Here is a 16,326-nt window from a genome sequence, read left to right as displayed (position 1 = left end):
GTTGCCAACTTTCTCACTACCAAGTAAGGTACAAAAGGTGGCGTGCACGGTGACACGGTGGTGTGGGTATGGTGTTATGGGAATGAATATGTGACACGGCGGTGTGGGTATGGTGTTATGGGAATGAATGTGACACTATGGTGTTATGGGAATGAATGTGACACTATGGTGTTATGGGAATTAATATGTGACACGGCGGTGTGGGTATGGTGTTATGGGAATGAATGTGACACTATGGTGTTATGGGAATGAATGTGGTGTTATGGGAATGAATATACAGTGGATTCAATTGGAAAGGCAAAAGGTATTATGAGTTATGTGATCTGGGCAAGTAGCTTTCAGAATGCGATTGGACATGATCTGCTGCATAGGCTGTGATGTCTAATATCCTGCTCATGCTTTTCCAGACAGTTCATCAGAGCTTGATGTTTGCCATTTGCAGTTTCATCACTGTCTACATTAAAAGTCAAGAAACTTGCACTGCACCATCAGACACAGAGAAATATCTCACGCACACTGGAAACATTTGTCTATTTCCCTTGTTTGAGGCATCACTGGCAACTGAGAAATACACGCTCACCTTCCGTAGGAGGCAGATCATCATTTTCCGCAGTAGACGTCACGAAGAATGCGCCGATATTGCTAGCGCCTTTAGCTAGCGTGACCTAGTGTATTTCTGTGGATGCATGCGGAGTTAGGTCACTCTCCCCTCCATTGGCCAATTGAGAATTCCTGACGGCATAAAGTACAGAAAGCTTTCGTCGAGTCACCACTGACGGGCTTAACCCACGTCTTTGTTACTTCACGTTGTTTGCTGTAGCTGCACAGCCTTCTCTTTTTTTTGCAGGTTTATCCATATTTCCTTGATATGCAAAACCGAGCGAACAACAACAGAAATGACTTTGCAGGATTTGGCGCGTTTACGCTATACTGTGATTGGATGAATATACGGGACAAGGGAGGTCTCGTATGGGACAAACCAATTTAGCCCAATATAAGGGACATCCCGGCTAATACGGTACAGTTGGCAACCCTAAGTGCGACACAAGACTGGTAGGGAGTCAGGGACTTTAAGCGCTCAGCATTTTTAACAGCATTTAGTTGTATTAAATCGGCCTATAATACCGGTAATATAGAATATACAGTGCATTCAGACCCCTTGACTTTTCCCACATTTTATTACATTAAAGTTAGTGTTATTCTGAAATGGATTAAATCGTTTTTTTCCTTCAACAATCTACACACAATACCCCATAATGACAAAGCAAAAACTGTTTTTTAGACATTTTTGTCAATTTATCAAAAAAAGTATATATATAGCATTTCCACATTCAGACCCTTTACTCAGTACTTTGTTGAAGCACCTTTGGCAGCGATTACAGCCTTGAGGCTTCTGGGTATGACGCTACAAGCTTGGCACACCTGTATTTGGGGAGTTTCTCCCATTGTCTGCAGATCCTCTCAAGCTCTGTCAGGTTGGATGGTTAACGTCGCTGCACAGCTATTCTCAGGTCTCTCCCAAGATGTTCGATCAAAAGTCCAGGCTCTAGCTGGGCCACTCAAGGACATTCAGAGACTTGTCCCGAAGCCACTCTTGTGTGGTCTGTGTGTTTAGGGTCATGGTCCTGTTGGAAGGTGAACCTTCGCCCCAGTCTGAGGTATTGAGTATTCTGGGCCCGTTTTCATCGAGGATCTCTCTGTACTTTGCTCTGTTCATCGTTCCCTCGTTCCTGACTAGTCTCACAATCCCTGCCTCTGAAAGACATCCCCACAGCATGATGCTTCCACCAGATGTGACGCTTGGCATTCAGGCCAAAGAGTTCAATCTTGGTTTAATCAGACCATAAAATCTTGTTCCTCATGGTATGAGAGTCCTTTAGGTGCCTTTTGGTAAACTCCAAGCAGTCTGTCATGTGGCTTTTACTGAGGAGTGGCTTCCATCTGGCTACTCTACCATAAAGGCCTGATTGTTGGAGTGATACAGAGTTGATTGTCCTTCTGGAAAGTTCTCCCATCTCCACAGAGGAACTCTGGAGCTCTGTCAGAGTGACCATCGGGTTCTTGGTCACCTCCCTGACCGAGGCCCTTCGCCGCCGATTGCTAAGTTTGGCCGGGCGGCCAGCTCTAGGAAAGGTCTTGGTGGTTCCAACTTCTTCCATTTAAAAATGATGAAGGCCGCTATACTTGGGGGACCTTCAATGCTTCAGAAATGTTGTTGGTACCTTCCCCAGATTTGTGCCTCGACACAATCCTGTCTCGGAGCTCTATGGACAATTCCTTCAACCTCATGGCTTGGTTTTTGCTCCGACATGAACTGTGGGACCAGGTGTGTGCCTTTCTATATTTTCATTTTATTTTACTAGGCAAGTCAGTTAAGAACAAATTCTTATTTTCAATGACTGCCTAGGAACAGTGGGTTAACTGCCTGTTCAGGGGCAGAACGACAGATTTGTACCTTGTCAGCTCGGGGATTTGAACTTGCAACCTTTCGGTTACTAGTCCAACGCTCTAACCACTAGGCTACCCTGCCGCCTGTTCAATCAATTGATTTTTACCACATGTGGACTCTAATCAAGTTGTAGAAACATCTCAAGGATGATCAGTGGAAACAGGATGTACCTGAGCTCAATGTCAAGTCTCATAGCAAAGGGTCAGAATACTTATGTAAATTAGGTATTTCTATATATTTTTTGAATATATTTGCTAAAATGTATAAAAAAAACCTGTTTTTGCTTTGTCATTATGTGTTATTGTGTGTCGATTGATGAGGAGAAAAATGATTTAATCCATTTTAGAACAAGGCTGTAACATAACAACATTTTGAAAAAGGAAAGGGGTCTGAATACTTTCTGAATGCTCTGTAGGCTGTGACTTGCTTAGGCTCAGTGACTTTGAATTTATATTTAGAAACAGCAGTTTGGCCAGAGTTTGTTTGCTTCTGGATCATGTGATGGTGCCTGGAGAGTAGGTCAGCAGTGGAGAATATCCTCTCTGTGCTTGCAGAGCCTCTGGGGATGGAAAACACCTGTTTTGTCACTCTTTCCAGGCTGGGCAGGGATGTAGAGCCTCTGGGGATGGAAAACACCTGTTTAGCCACTCTTTCCAGGCTGGGCAGGGATGCAGAGCCTCTTGGGATGGAAAACACCTGTTTTGTCACTCTTTCCAGGCTGGGCAGGGATGCAGAGCCTCTGGGGATGGCAAACACCTGTTTAGCCACTCTTTCCAGGCTGGGCAGGGATGCAGAGTTGTTGTTGTTCTTCCTATAGAAAGGCCTTAAAGTTTTTAGGCAAAATAACTCAAACCTAAATATAAAGCTCCTTGAAAGTGTGACTATGCCAGAGGCCTATTGGGCCTAATTCAATGATGGCTTATTGAATAGATAATATAACCAAAATGAAGGAAACTTTTAAGATATCTGATTTTTAGTTTATAAATACTTTGCTACAATGACACACTTCAATAGCTACCCACCTCGTTCCTTTCTTTTAGCATGTGCATTAATTAAACTACACCATCATGCTTTCAGGATAGATCTTTTCAGATTCCACAATGGTTCTTTAGTTGTGGACATTTACATCACAAGAAATGGCTCTTGGTCCTCATCTTTGTAAGTCACCTCAATTTTGCACCTGTGTATTTTTTTTTAAAATCAGTTTCTTTATGAAAATATTTAGCGAACTCCCATGACTGTAGCTAAAGCAAGGGGTTATAGCAGCACACAAGTAGACTACCAATACAAGCTGGGCCCTGAGCTCATGAAGTGAGCGCTGCTGGAGAGAGATTGGAGCGGGCGAGAAGGCTGACACTCCAGCCGGTGGGCATCTTGCTCCGTGCCCCAGTCACAATGAGCTTGCTCTTACTCTGATCAGAGAGAGACTATTTCACGGCCGCACTACTGTTTTGAAGCTGAATGTAATGATTATCAGTTTTCTACATGTGTACTAATGTTCAGACACTTAAGTTGTTTCTGTCTTGATCTATAATTGTTAATATGGTGTGAATGGGAATGTGTGTGACTGAAATAATAGTTAAGACCAGGTTATTGTAAAATAGCACATAGTGCTGCTTAAAACATACTAACTTTGTACGAAATGGGCTTTTTCATTTATTTGAAATCAGGATATCTACTATAGGTTAAAGTGGACTTACGTTGTGTCATTTTAAAGTGTGTACTTTGTGTCTAATGTGAATGAATGAATGTTTGGTTCTCAATGCTTAGGTACCTGATCTATTGAAGTGAGAATTGAACAAGAATAAATAATCCTGTATTTTTAGAGAATAAAGAAAGTGCCAGAACTGTCAAGACAATTAACTTCTTGTGTCTGTTTCTCATTGTTACTACAGGACGACTAGAATTAAGTCTGAGGCCGGTAACATCCACAGTGAGGACAAACCCAGCCTGCCTCTCTCCTTCCACACTGAGTCCAAACCTACAGTCACTGGGTCCTGATTGTGACAGTGGAGCCCAGTTTGCTCTGCAGGATCCAGAGATGGCATCAGTGAAGCTGGAAGACTGCAGTCAAACACTGGAGCTGAATGTCAAAATTAAAGATGAAGAAGAGGAGGAGAAGATTGGGACAACTGTTACTCATGGTAAGAGCAGGTTCTGTCTCAGTCTGTTGTTTGTTCCAACTTCCCACTGTGAATGAAACGTTGCAGTAGAACTGTTTCATGATAAACTGTTTCAATGAGAAGGTAGATGTTATTTCATGCTACTGACACTTGCCTGGTTTAACACTAGTAAAGGGAGTGTTTTATTCATTGAGCTGTCTGGAGTGATCAGAGAGGAGACTAAAGAAGTGAAGTAGACAAACTGCCAGTGTTTTAAAGTTCTATGAAATAAGTCTGTAGTTACGAACCCTTGTGATGCTGATTGGAGGATGATATGAAATAAGTCTGTAGTTACGAACCCTTGTGATGCTGATTGGAGGATGATATGAAATAAGTCTGTAGTTACGAACCCTTGTGATGCTGATTGGAGGATGATATGAAATAAGTCTGTAGTTACGAACCCTTGTGATGCTGATTGGAGGATGACACGCCCCTTTTTAGCTTTCATCTCTTATCCACTTTTAGAATAGTTTTATTCCCCAGTATTGTACAGCCTACTGATATGAATACATACAGTACCAGCCTACTGATATGAATACATACAGTACCAGCCTACTGATATGAATACATACAGTACCAGCCTACTGATATGAATACATACAGTACCAGCCTACTGATATGAATACATACAGTACCAGCCTGTTGATATGAATACGTACAGTACCAGCCTGCTGATATGAATACGTACAGTACCAGCCTACTGATATGAATACATATGTCACCCGGTACAGACAGAAGAGGACTGGCCCCTTCTGGTTCCTCTCTGTTTCTTTCTAGGTTCCTGACTTCTAGGGAGTTTTTCCTGGCTGCTGTGCTTCTACATCTGCATTGCTTGCTCTTTGGGTTTTTGTAAAGCACTTTCTGACAACTGCAGACGTAAAAAGGGCTTCATCATATACAATTGATTGACATGTATATCACACCAACTGACTGGTTCTTCTGATGTTCTTCACACAGGACACCATGTTGAGACATTCTCTACATCCAGAGAGCAACAGCCGGAAGATCACAGAGCTAAGAGGTCTCACCACTGCCCACATTGTGAGGAGATTTTCCCAATTCTATCAAAGCTAAAAATACACCTAAAAATACACACTGGCGAGAATCCGTATTCCTGCTCTGACTGTGGGAAGACTTTCTCCCGATTGGATACCTTAAAAACGCATGAACGTATACATACAGGAAATGATCCGTATTTCTGTACTGACTGTGGGAAAAGCTTCACAACATCAGGAACTCTGACAATTCATCAGAGAGTGCACACTGGAGAGAAGCCTTACTCCTGCTCTGACTGTGGGAAGAGGTTCTCTCAACAGATCCATTTACAAAAACACCAACATATTCATACTGGAGAGAAGCCTTACTGCTGCTCTGACTGTGGGAAGAGTTTCTCTCAACAGAACCACTTAAAATGTCACCAGCGAATACATACAGGCGAGAAGCCTTACTCCTGCCCTGACTGTGGGAAGAGTTTCATCCGATTGGATATTTTAAAATGCCACCAGCGAATACATACAGGAGAGAAGCCTTATTGCTGCTCTGAGTGTGGGAAGAGTTTCTCCCAACTGGGTAACTTAAAAACACACCAACTTATACATAACGGAGAGAAGCCTTACTCCTGCTCTGATTGTGGTAAGTGCTTCACAACATCAACTGATGTAAAAGTTCATAAAAGAGCACACACAGGAGAGAAGCCTTACTACTGCTCTGACTGTGGGAAGAGTTTCTCCAGATTGTATACCTTAACAACACACCAACGTATACATAAAGGAGAGAAGCATTATCAGTTCTCCCAGACCAGCTAAAATTAAAGTCATTACATCACTTAATTCTCCAGAAATCATAGTATACTCTATTGTATTCCTGTTGTTTCTCACTGTGAGAAAAGGGAGCACCTCTCTTTCTCTACTGATCAGTGAGCATCTTGTCAGTTTTGGTGTGTTTTGTTAGCTTCTACTGTAAAGATATTGAATGACCTTGGATTTGCCCTTAGGGTGGAATACACTCTGAGGCTGGTTGACTGGGTGGTGCTGCTTCCCAGTTTTCTGTGGGAATGAGCTGGGACACTGTATCAGATAGAGATGGTGTTGATTGTTAATTCAGACACTATGTAGATAAGATGCCTTGTAAAGTTTTTATGATCAGGTTCTGTGGTAATGAGCTGGTAAAATAATGACTCAAACATGTATCTAGAGATTGTGATGATCTCTCTGTGGTAATGAGCTGGTAGACACTACATGTATCAGATTGAGATTCCTGTGATAGGTCTCTGTGGTAATGAGCTGGCAGACACAACATGTATCAGATAGAGATGGTGTGAATGAATGAGCTGGAGACAGCATGTATCAGATAGAGATTTGCCTCTGTGGTAATGAGCTGGTAGACAACATGTTGGTGTGACTCTGTGGTAATGAGCTGGTCAGACACAACATGTATCAGATAGAGATCTTGTCAGTTTTGGTGTAATTGGTAGACTGTATCTAGTAAAGATATTGAATGATCCTCTGTGGTAATGAGCTGGTAGACAGCATGTATCTAGAGATGGTGTGAATCAGAATGAGCTGGTAGACACATGTATCAGATGAGATGGTGTGATGATCAGGTCTCTGTGGTAATGAGCTGGTAGACAGATGTATCAGATAGAGATGGTGTGATGATCAGTTCTGTGGGAATGAGCTGGCAGACACTACATGTATCAGATAGAGATGGTGTGATGATCAGTTCTCTGTGGTAATGAACTGGCAGACACTACATGTATCAGATAGAGATGGTGTAATGAGCTGGTAGACACAACATGTATCAGATAGAGACGGTGTGATGATCAGTTCTCTGTGGTAATGAGCTGGTAGACACAACATGGTGAGATGGTGTGATGATCAGGTCTCTGTGGTAATGAGCTGGTAGACACAACATGTATCAGATAGAGACGGTGAGTTCTCTGTGGTAATGAGCTGGTAGACAACATGTATCAGATAGAGATGGTGTGATGATCAGGTCTCTGTGGTAATGAGCTGGTAGACACTACATGTATCAGATAGAGATGGTGTGATGATCAGGTCTCTGTGGTAATGAGCTGGCAGACACAACATGTATCAGATAGAGATGGTGTGATGATCAGGTCTCTGTGGTAATGAGCTGGTAGACAGCATGTATCAGATGAGATGGTGTGATGATCAGGTCTCTGTGGTAATGAGCTGGTAGACAACATGTATCAGATAGAGATGGTGTGATGATCAGGTCTCTGTGGTAATGAGCTGGTAGACACAACATGTATCAGATAGAGATGGTGTGATGATCAGTTCTCTGTGGTAATGAGCTGGTAGACAGCATGTATCAGATAGAGATGGTGTGATGATCAGGTCTCTGTGGTAATGAGCTGGTAGACACAACATGTATCAGATAGAGATGGTGTGATGATCAGTGGTCTCTGTGGTAATGAGCTGGTAGACACTACATGTATCAGATAGAGATGGTGTGATGATCAGTTCTCTGTCTCTGTGGTGGTGTAATATGAGCTGGTAGACACAACATGTATCAGATAGAGACGGTGTGATGATCAGTTCTCTGTGGTAATGAGCTGGTAGACACAACATGTATCAGATAGAGATGGTGTGATGATCAGGTCTCTGTGGTAATGAGCTGGTAGACACAACATGTATCAGATAGAGACAGACAGACAACATGTATCAGATAGAGATGGTGTGATGATCAGGTCTCTGTGGTAATGAGCTGGTAGACAGCATGTATCAGATAGAGATGGTGTGATGATCAGGTCTCTGTGGTAATGAGCTGGTAGACAGCAGCATGTATCAGATAGAGATGGTGGTGATGATCAGGTCTCTGTGGTAATGAGCTGGTAGACACAACATGTATCAGATAGAGATGGTGTGATGATCAGGTCTCTGTGGTAATGAGCTGGTAGACAGCATGTATCAGATAGAGATGGTGTGATGATCAGGTCTCTGTGGTAATGAGCTGGTAGACAGCATGTATCAGATAGAGATGGTGTGATGATAGAGATGGTGTGATGATCAGGTCTCTGTGGTAATGAGCTGGTAGACACAGACATGTATCAGATAGAGATGGTGTGATGATCAGGTCTCTGTGGTAATGAGCTGGTAGACACAACATGTATCAGATAGAGATGGTGTGATGATCAGTTCTCTGTGGTAATGAGCTGGTAGACAGCATGTATCAGATAGAGATGGTGTGATGATCAGGTCTCTGTGGTAATGAGCTGGTAGACAGCATGTATCAGATAGAGATGGTGTGATGATCAGGTCTCTGTGGTAATGAGCTGGTAGACAGCATGTATCAGATAGAGATGGTGTGATGATCAGGTCTCTGTGGTAATGAGCTGGTAGACAGCATGTATCAGATAGAGATGGTGTGATGATCAGGTCTCTGTGGTAATGAGCTGGTAGACACAGCATGTATCAGATAGAGATGGTGTGATGATCAGGTCTCTGTGGTAATGAGCTGGTAGACACAACATGTATCAGATAGAGATGGTGTGATGATCAGGTCTCTGTGGTAATGAGCTGGTAGACACAACATGTATCAGATAGAGATGGTGTGATGATCAGGTCTGTGGTAATGAGCTGGTAGACACAACATGTATCAGATAGAGATGGTGTGATGATCAGTTTAATGGTGACACTGATGATGATCAGGTCTCTGTGGTAATGAGCTGGTAGACACAACATGTATCAGATAGACCTGGTGTGATGATCAGTTTTCACCACTAGTTTGGGGGATTATTTGATTTACTAAACAACTAATTGTTTAATTAAATACAGGTTATGAAACAACTACATTTGTTTATTCAGTTGCACTTTAAAACTAGATTAGCTATTTTTGTCATTGATGATGAATATGTTTAGATAGCTGCAACTTAACTGATCTGCCGATTTACTAAATAAATAATAATAAACAATTTAAAAAAACATTCAATTGTACATGAATATTAGATCTGACAGTATGAATGGTTCTGGTTCTTCATATGGTTGTAGTTCTTCAGTTCTTCATATTAGATCTGACAGTATGAATGGTTCTTATGGTTGTATTGGTTCTTATGGTTGTATTCAGTTCTTCATATTAGATCTGACAGTATGAATGGTTCTTATGGTTGTATTCAGTTCTTCATATTAGATCTGATGAATGGTTCTTACTGAGTGCCTGGAGTGTTTTTGTATGACTACAGTCAGGAGTTCTCTCTGACCCGGTGATGTCACCAGGACAGAACCACATGTCTCTATTACACTCCAGCCCAGAATGTGGCAGTGATGTACAGTTAATGTTGGTTTGCACACTACCAATAAACACCATAGAAGAAGAATGTATACTTAGTGACCACACCCATTCACCATGCTGCAAAACATTGGGTGTGCATTCAGTGACCACACACAATGAAACATTTTGTAAGTACATTTATTTTGAAAACATCAGGTTTTTTGTTAATTGTTTCTAGTGCTGGGGAATCAAAGTTTCCTGAATCATTGAGGTCTTCCAGCCAATTGTGTTGAAAATAGGGTGAGGCACAGGGGCTACTAACATCTTACTACACAACATACACTTAGTATTACTTTCTTAGCTACAGTATACACATCTCCCTGGCATATTACATAATTTATGCAGCAGCATTCAAGACATTTTTGGACTCACCTTGTTGTGCTGTGTTCACTTGAACAGGAAGGTTATGCGGCGGTCCTTCTTGTGTGCTCTAGAAAGAAGCCCGAGTTCCCAACTTGGAATTCAGAGTTGGATGACCGTTCAAAATGTTTTTTTGTTCTGTATTTTCACCAGTTGGAGTTTTATCCGAGTTCCCAGTTGTCTTGAACTCACTGAAGTCTGAGATTTCCCAGTTCTGACTTTCCAGTTGTTTTGAATGCAACAGAAGTCATGCTGGATTGACATTATGGCCAATGTATTCAAACTCTTCTGGCCCCTGGCGTTACCTCCTTTTTTGTGATATCCAATTGGTAGTTACGATTTTTTTCTCATTGCTGCAACTCCCCTACGGACTTGGCAAAGGTCGAGAGCCACACTGCTCGTTTAACTCAAGAGCCAAGCCGCACCAATGTGTTGGAGGAAACACCGTTGAACTGATGACCAAAGTCAGCTTGCAGTCGCCCGGCCCGCCACACAAGGGGTCGCTGGAGCACCATGAGACAAAGACATCCCAGCCAGCCAAACCCTCCCTAACTTGGACGATGCTGGACCAATTGTGCGCCTCATGGGTCATGTGATACAGCCTTGGATTGATCCCGGGGCTGCAGTGGCGCCTTGGCACTCATTGTTGAATTTACAGTTTCCAACTGAGCACTGAGCACCAATATACGTTTTATCTATAATTTCTCTTCTCTACAGATCCTGGTTCGATCCTGGGCTGGGTCACAACCGGCTGTGATCAGGGGTCTCATAGGGCAGCGCACGTGATTTGACGTCATTTTATCTGACCTTGAGATTTCTTGGGTGGCCATTTATAATGTGAGTCTATGCCAGCACCCAAGGGCCTAAAATTTTTTGAGCTCTACCCATAGATTTTGCGGTGACGTTTTGTCCCCATGAGTGACAGAACATTGAGCCAATCACGGCTCAACTAGAGAACATTATCAACCCCTACGCCCTGTATTCTCCACTGGCTACCCCACCACCACAGAAAGCACTGATCTGGGCTGAAACACCTGTATTTTGGAGCTGCCTTACTCAAGAAAGCAAAAAAGAGACCATGTTTGTATGCGGCTTTATTAACTCAAATTGATATTTATTTGTACTATTTTCTACATTGTAGAATAGTGAAGACATCAAAACTATTAAATAACACACATGGAATCATGTACTAACCTTCACTTTTGACTTTTTTGGTTGTCTTACAAACTAATGTAAAAGTATTTATTCAACCTTTAAACAAATAAAACATCCATGGACATATTTTGTGGTGACTGTAACTATAATGTTCTTATGTTATGTTCTTAAACAAAACATTCTTGCTCAGGACAGCAGGTTATATGTCTGTGAAATCTTCATAATTGTTGTAATAATCAGTCAGAACCTTATTGAACAGCGTTTACCACTTGCACCATGTACGATTAATGCAAACTCAACTAAAGCAGTGAGAACACATTGTTGTTGGATAAATAAACTAAATATCTAACATTGTTTTCCCATTTGGACTTTGTTGTGCTTTTATATGGTTGAAAGCGCAGTGATGATAGATTTAGGGCAGTGGTGACGCTGTCGTGGAAATTTTCTGTATTTACCAAATCATGAGAGCAAACCACACACAAGTCAGAGTTAGTTATCACAAAGTCCATCTTTAATTATATGAGCTCCATCACAACCCTGTGACTCTCAGATTAATTCAGTGTCTATCAATGAATTCTCTGAGAGTCCCTTACACATTGCAATTGAGATCCTTTATCGTAAAGACACATAGCCAGACAGCATTGGCATAATTTATTGTTCAGCTTTGTCTCCTAAACTATGTTCTTTTCTCAAACTCAGAACCATAAACCAATCCTCCATATCAACAGGCATATATCAAATCCATCCTATCTTGACAAGATCACAGAGACACATTTACTGGCACACAGACATTGTGGGGCCAAGAGATCTACGCTTGACCTCAACCCCTCTCTCCGGCCCAAGTAACTTAGTCTTGACAGAACAGATACTGCAACCCCGCCACAGTATTATACAAACACATTCTGATGAGAAGTGAATTATAAACATATGATGAATATAAAACATCTTACCTATGTTACCAACTAATTCTGATTATTCTCCAACAACGCTTCATTCAGTGCAGGTGGAACAGAGCCTGTTTTGAGCCCCACCTGTTTAACTAAAAAAATAAAAGGTTATTTTGGCATTAATACGTGTCACGTATCAGTTTGCAAACAATGTAAAAAAACATTGAGTTAATAAAGCCGCATACAAATATATATATATACATATAAAAAAATATATATATATATACATATAAATATATATATACACACTACTGGTCAAACGTTTTATAACACCTACTCATTCAAGGGTTTTTCTTTATTTTTACTATTTTCTACATTGTAGAATAATAGTGAAGACATCAAAACTATGAAATAACACACATGGAATCATGTAGTAACAAAAAAGTGTTAAACAAATCAAAATTGAGATTCTTCAAATAGCCACCATTTGCCTTGATGACAGCTTTGCACACTCTTGGCATTATCTCAACCAGCTTCATGAGGTAGTCACCTGGAATTCATTTCAATTAACAGGTGAGCCTTCTTAAAAGTTAATTTGTGGAATTTCTTTCCTTCTTAATGCGTTTGAGCCAATTAGTTGTGTTGTGACAAGATATTGATCCCTCAATCAATATGCCTATACAGAAGATAGCCCTATTTGGTTAAATACCATATTATGGCAAGAACAGCTCAAATAAGCAAAGAGAAATGACAGTCCATCATTACCTTAAGACATGAAGGTCAGTCAATACTGAAAATGCCAAGAACTTTGAAAGTTTCTTCAAGTGCAGTCGCAAAACCATCAAGCGTTTTGACCGCCACAGGAAAGGAAGACCCAGAGTTACCTCTACTGCAGAGGATAAGTTCATTAGAGTTACCAGTCTCAGAAATTGCAACCCAAATAAATGCTTCACAGAGTTCAAGTAACAGACACATCTCAACATCAACTGTTCATTGCAGACTGTGTGAATCAGGCTTCATGGTCAAATTGCTGCAAAGAAACCAGTACTAAAGGACACCAATAACTAAAGGACACCAATAAGAAGAAGAGACTTGCTTGGGTCAAGAAACATGACCAATGTTCATTAGACCGGTGGAAATTTGTCCTTTGGTCTCGAGTCCAAATTGGATATTTTTGGTTCCAAACGCTGTGTCTTTGTGATACGTGGTGTAGGTGAACAGATGATCTCCACATGTGTATTTCCCACCGTAAAGCATGGAGGAGGAGGCGTGATGGTGTGAGGGTGCTTTGGTGCTGCTTCCCTCTGCAGTTTTCTGTGGGAATGAGCTAGTAGACAACATGTATCATGATCAGTTATATCAGATAGAGATGGTGTGATGATCAGTTTTCACCACTAGTTTGGGATCATTCTTTACTACTAACTGACTATTTCTTTAATGATAAACAGGCTATGAAACGACGTCATATATTTATTAAATTGTCTTTTCAAAACTAGATGTATTATGTTAGTCATTGATAATTAATGTGTTTGGGAAAACCATATTCAAGCCAACTAAATTGATCTGCCAATGAAAAATAAAGTTTGCATATGAATTTATGCTGGTCAAACTTTTGTATAATAAATTACAATAAACAATGTTTCAAGTGACATATTTAGTTTGTTTCTGAAGCCAAGGAGGACAGGAAGTTGAAATGAGCATCTCACAACATCTCTACACATTGGGACAAGCCAATTTGTTATTCACCAATATTATCTCAATCAAATCAGTGATGACTGTTTAACAGTCTTATGGCCTGGAGATAGAAGCAGTTTCATTCTCTTGGTACCAGCTTTTATGCTCCTGAACCGTCTCCGCCTGATGGTAGCAGAGTGTCTCTGGTGGCTGAGGTTCTTGATGATCTTCTTGGCCTTCCACAGAGATCATCTACAATACATATGTAATGAGTTGAAAAACTTAGACACTAAAACAGACAACACTTTAGTTTTTTAAAACAAGGTTTATTTGTCGAGATAATCAATCTCACTTTTATATTCTACATGGTTTAGTAGTAGTTAGTCCATCAGTCCAATAATGTCGCTGTTGCACTGTGGTAGTGGAGGGGGGACAGGAAGTTCCGGGTTGGCGCCCACCATTCTTTGGAATAAAGAAAAGGCCAGAACTGTGCTGTCCGTTTATCGTTGTTTCTACAGGTATGTAATAGCACTAATATCGAAAGAACGTCATAACATGTTAAAAAAAACAAATCCGTCAATATATTACCACGTTTGGGAAAGGTTTTGTGGTTATGTCAAACCGAGTGAGTGAAGAACGTGATAACAAATGTTTTACAAGCACACAGCGTGGTGTGCACCACACGTTTTCAATTGTGAGGCTTTCATTGTTCGTATACAGCTCGGTGTGTTTCGCCTGGGGATGTTCAGTACAAAAACGTTGTGGAAAGTTGCAGATATAAATTCTCTGAATAGAACTGACATGATTCCTTAAAATCAGAGGCATGTTTGTTCTACATAATACATTTATATCTGATTGTGGACAACGTCTCCGTCCTCCCCGCTTGTCCCTACGTATGTGAAGATAGCCACAATAACGATTAGCCACAATAGTGGAATTTGCGTTTCGCTCTCATTGAAAATGATTAAAATGAATGGAATCGTGTCATATTTGGACTAGAAACGCTAAACATGTTTGGAATGTAACTTAATTTAAAATGAATTACAATAATTAATTAATTTGAAAATAGACCGAACACAACGTTTGAAATCCCACTGTGGATGTATTAGACCATATAATTGCATTGGGGTCATTTTTATATGTACTTGTGAAACTGGTTGGTTTGTGCACCCAGGAAACAGGTGATACCCACAGAATACAATTACCAAGAGTTAACACATATTAATGTCTTAGCTCTTATTGCAGGACTTTGACTGAATACTCACCTTCCCAGTCAGTCTATTACAGGGGTTCTCCAGTACTATTTGAGAAGGTCCAGTCACACAAGTTTCCTAGGTGGCAAAGGTCCAGATGGATATTGTCATTTATTGGCGTAGTAACAAACTCCCAACTTGCAACCACAAAATCTTCACAACCCTCTTGTTGGCAGGTTTAAATGTAATATCACTCAATTCTATACATTTTGCAATGGGGCAGCATTTTTTTTGCAACCAAAAAAGTATTATTATATATATTTTGGGTTCTGTGGTCCGTATTGACCCAGTCTGGATCCGGGCCGTGGTCCGTATTGACCCAGTCTGGATCCGGGCCGTGGTCCGTATTGACCCAGTCTGGATCTGGACCGAGGTCCACCAGTTGAGTATGGAGGGTCTTTTGTTTGTGTTGGACATTCATATTGCACTCTACAGTCTTACCTATGGATTGTTCAGTCTAAGGTGACCCAGTCTGGATTTGGACCGAGGTCCGTATTGACAGTGAAACCCACAGAACACAACTATGTAGAGTTTACACAAATCAAATCAAATGTATTTATATAGCCCTTCGTACATCAGCTGATATCTCAAAGTGCTGTACAGATACCCAGCCTAAAACCCCAAACAGCAAGCAATGCAGGTGTAGAAGCACGGTGGCTAGGAAAAACTCCCTAGAAAGGCCAAAACCTAGGAAGAAACCTAGAGAGGAACCAGGCTATGTGGGGTGGCCAGTCCTCTTCTGGCTGTGCCGGGTGGAGATTATAACAGAACATGGCCAAGATGTTCAAATGTTCATAAATGACCAGCATGGTCCAATAATAATAAGGCAGAACAGTTGAAACTGGAGCAGCAGCACGGCCAGGTGGACTGGGGACAGCAAGGAGTCATCATGTCAGGTAGTCCTGAGGCATGGTCCTAGGGCTCAAGTCCTCCGAGAGAGAGAAAGAAAGAGAGAATTAGAGAACGCACACTTAAATTCACACAGGACACCGAATAGGACAGGAGAAGTACTCCAGATATAACAAACTGACCCTAGCCCCCCGACACAAACTACTGCAGCATAAATACTGGAGGCGGAGACAGGAGGGGTCAGA

The 16,326-nt window shown here is 41.3% G+C and overlaps 1 protein-coding gene across 5 annotated transcripts in view; it reads left to right on the top strand.

The window, feature by feature from the left end:
* The window catches only part of LOC124021730 (zinc finger protein OZF-like), a 58,622-nt gene that overhangs the window by 15,312 nt on the left and 26,984 nt on the right, over positions 1-16,326 (top strand). For 3 of the 5 annotated variants that reach the window (XR_006836298.1, XM_046336859.1, XM_046336855.1), the window contains exons 2-3: positions 4,345-4,593; positions 5,569-6,243. Coding sequence is in view for 3 of the 5 variants with exons in the window: in XM_046336859.1 (XP_046192815.1) it covers positions 4,491-4,593; positions 5,569-6,243 (778 nt within the window). In the remaining 2 variants the exon portion in view is untranslated. Of the gene's footprint in view, positions 1-4,344; positions 4,594-5,568; positions 6,244-14,370; positions 14,498-16,326 lie in introns of those variants that run through there. The other 2 variants (XM_046336856.1, XM_046336858.1) reach the window with 2 other exon arrangements.

Source organism: Oncorhynchus gorbuscha, unplaced genomic scaffold (assembly GCF_021184085.1).
Source record: "Oncorhynchus gorbuscha isolate QuinsamMale2020 ecotype Even-year unplaced genomic scaffold, OgorEven_v1.0 Un_scaffold_1187, whole genome shotgun sequence".
In the NCBI taxonomy this organism is placed as follows: Eukaryota; Metazoa; Chordata; class Actinopteri; order Salmoniformes; family Salmonidae; genus Oncorhynchus; species Oncorhynchus gorbuscha.
Note: the sequence above shows the minus strand (reverse complement) of the source record. Positions and strands in the feature narration are given on the sequence as shown.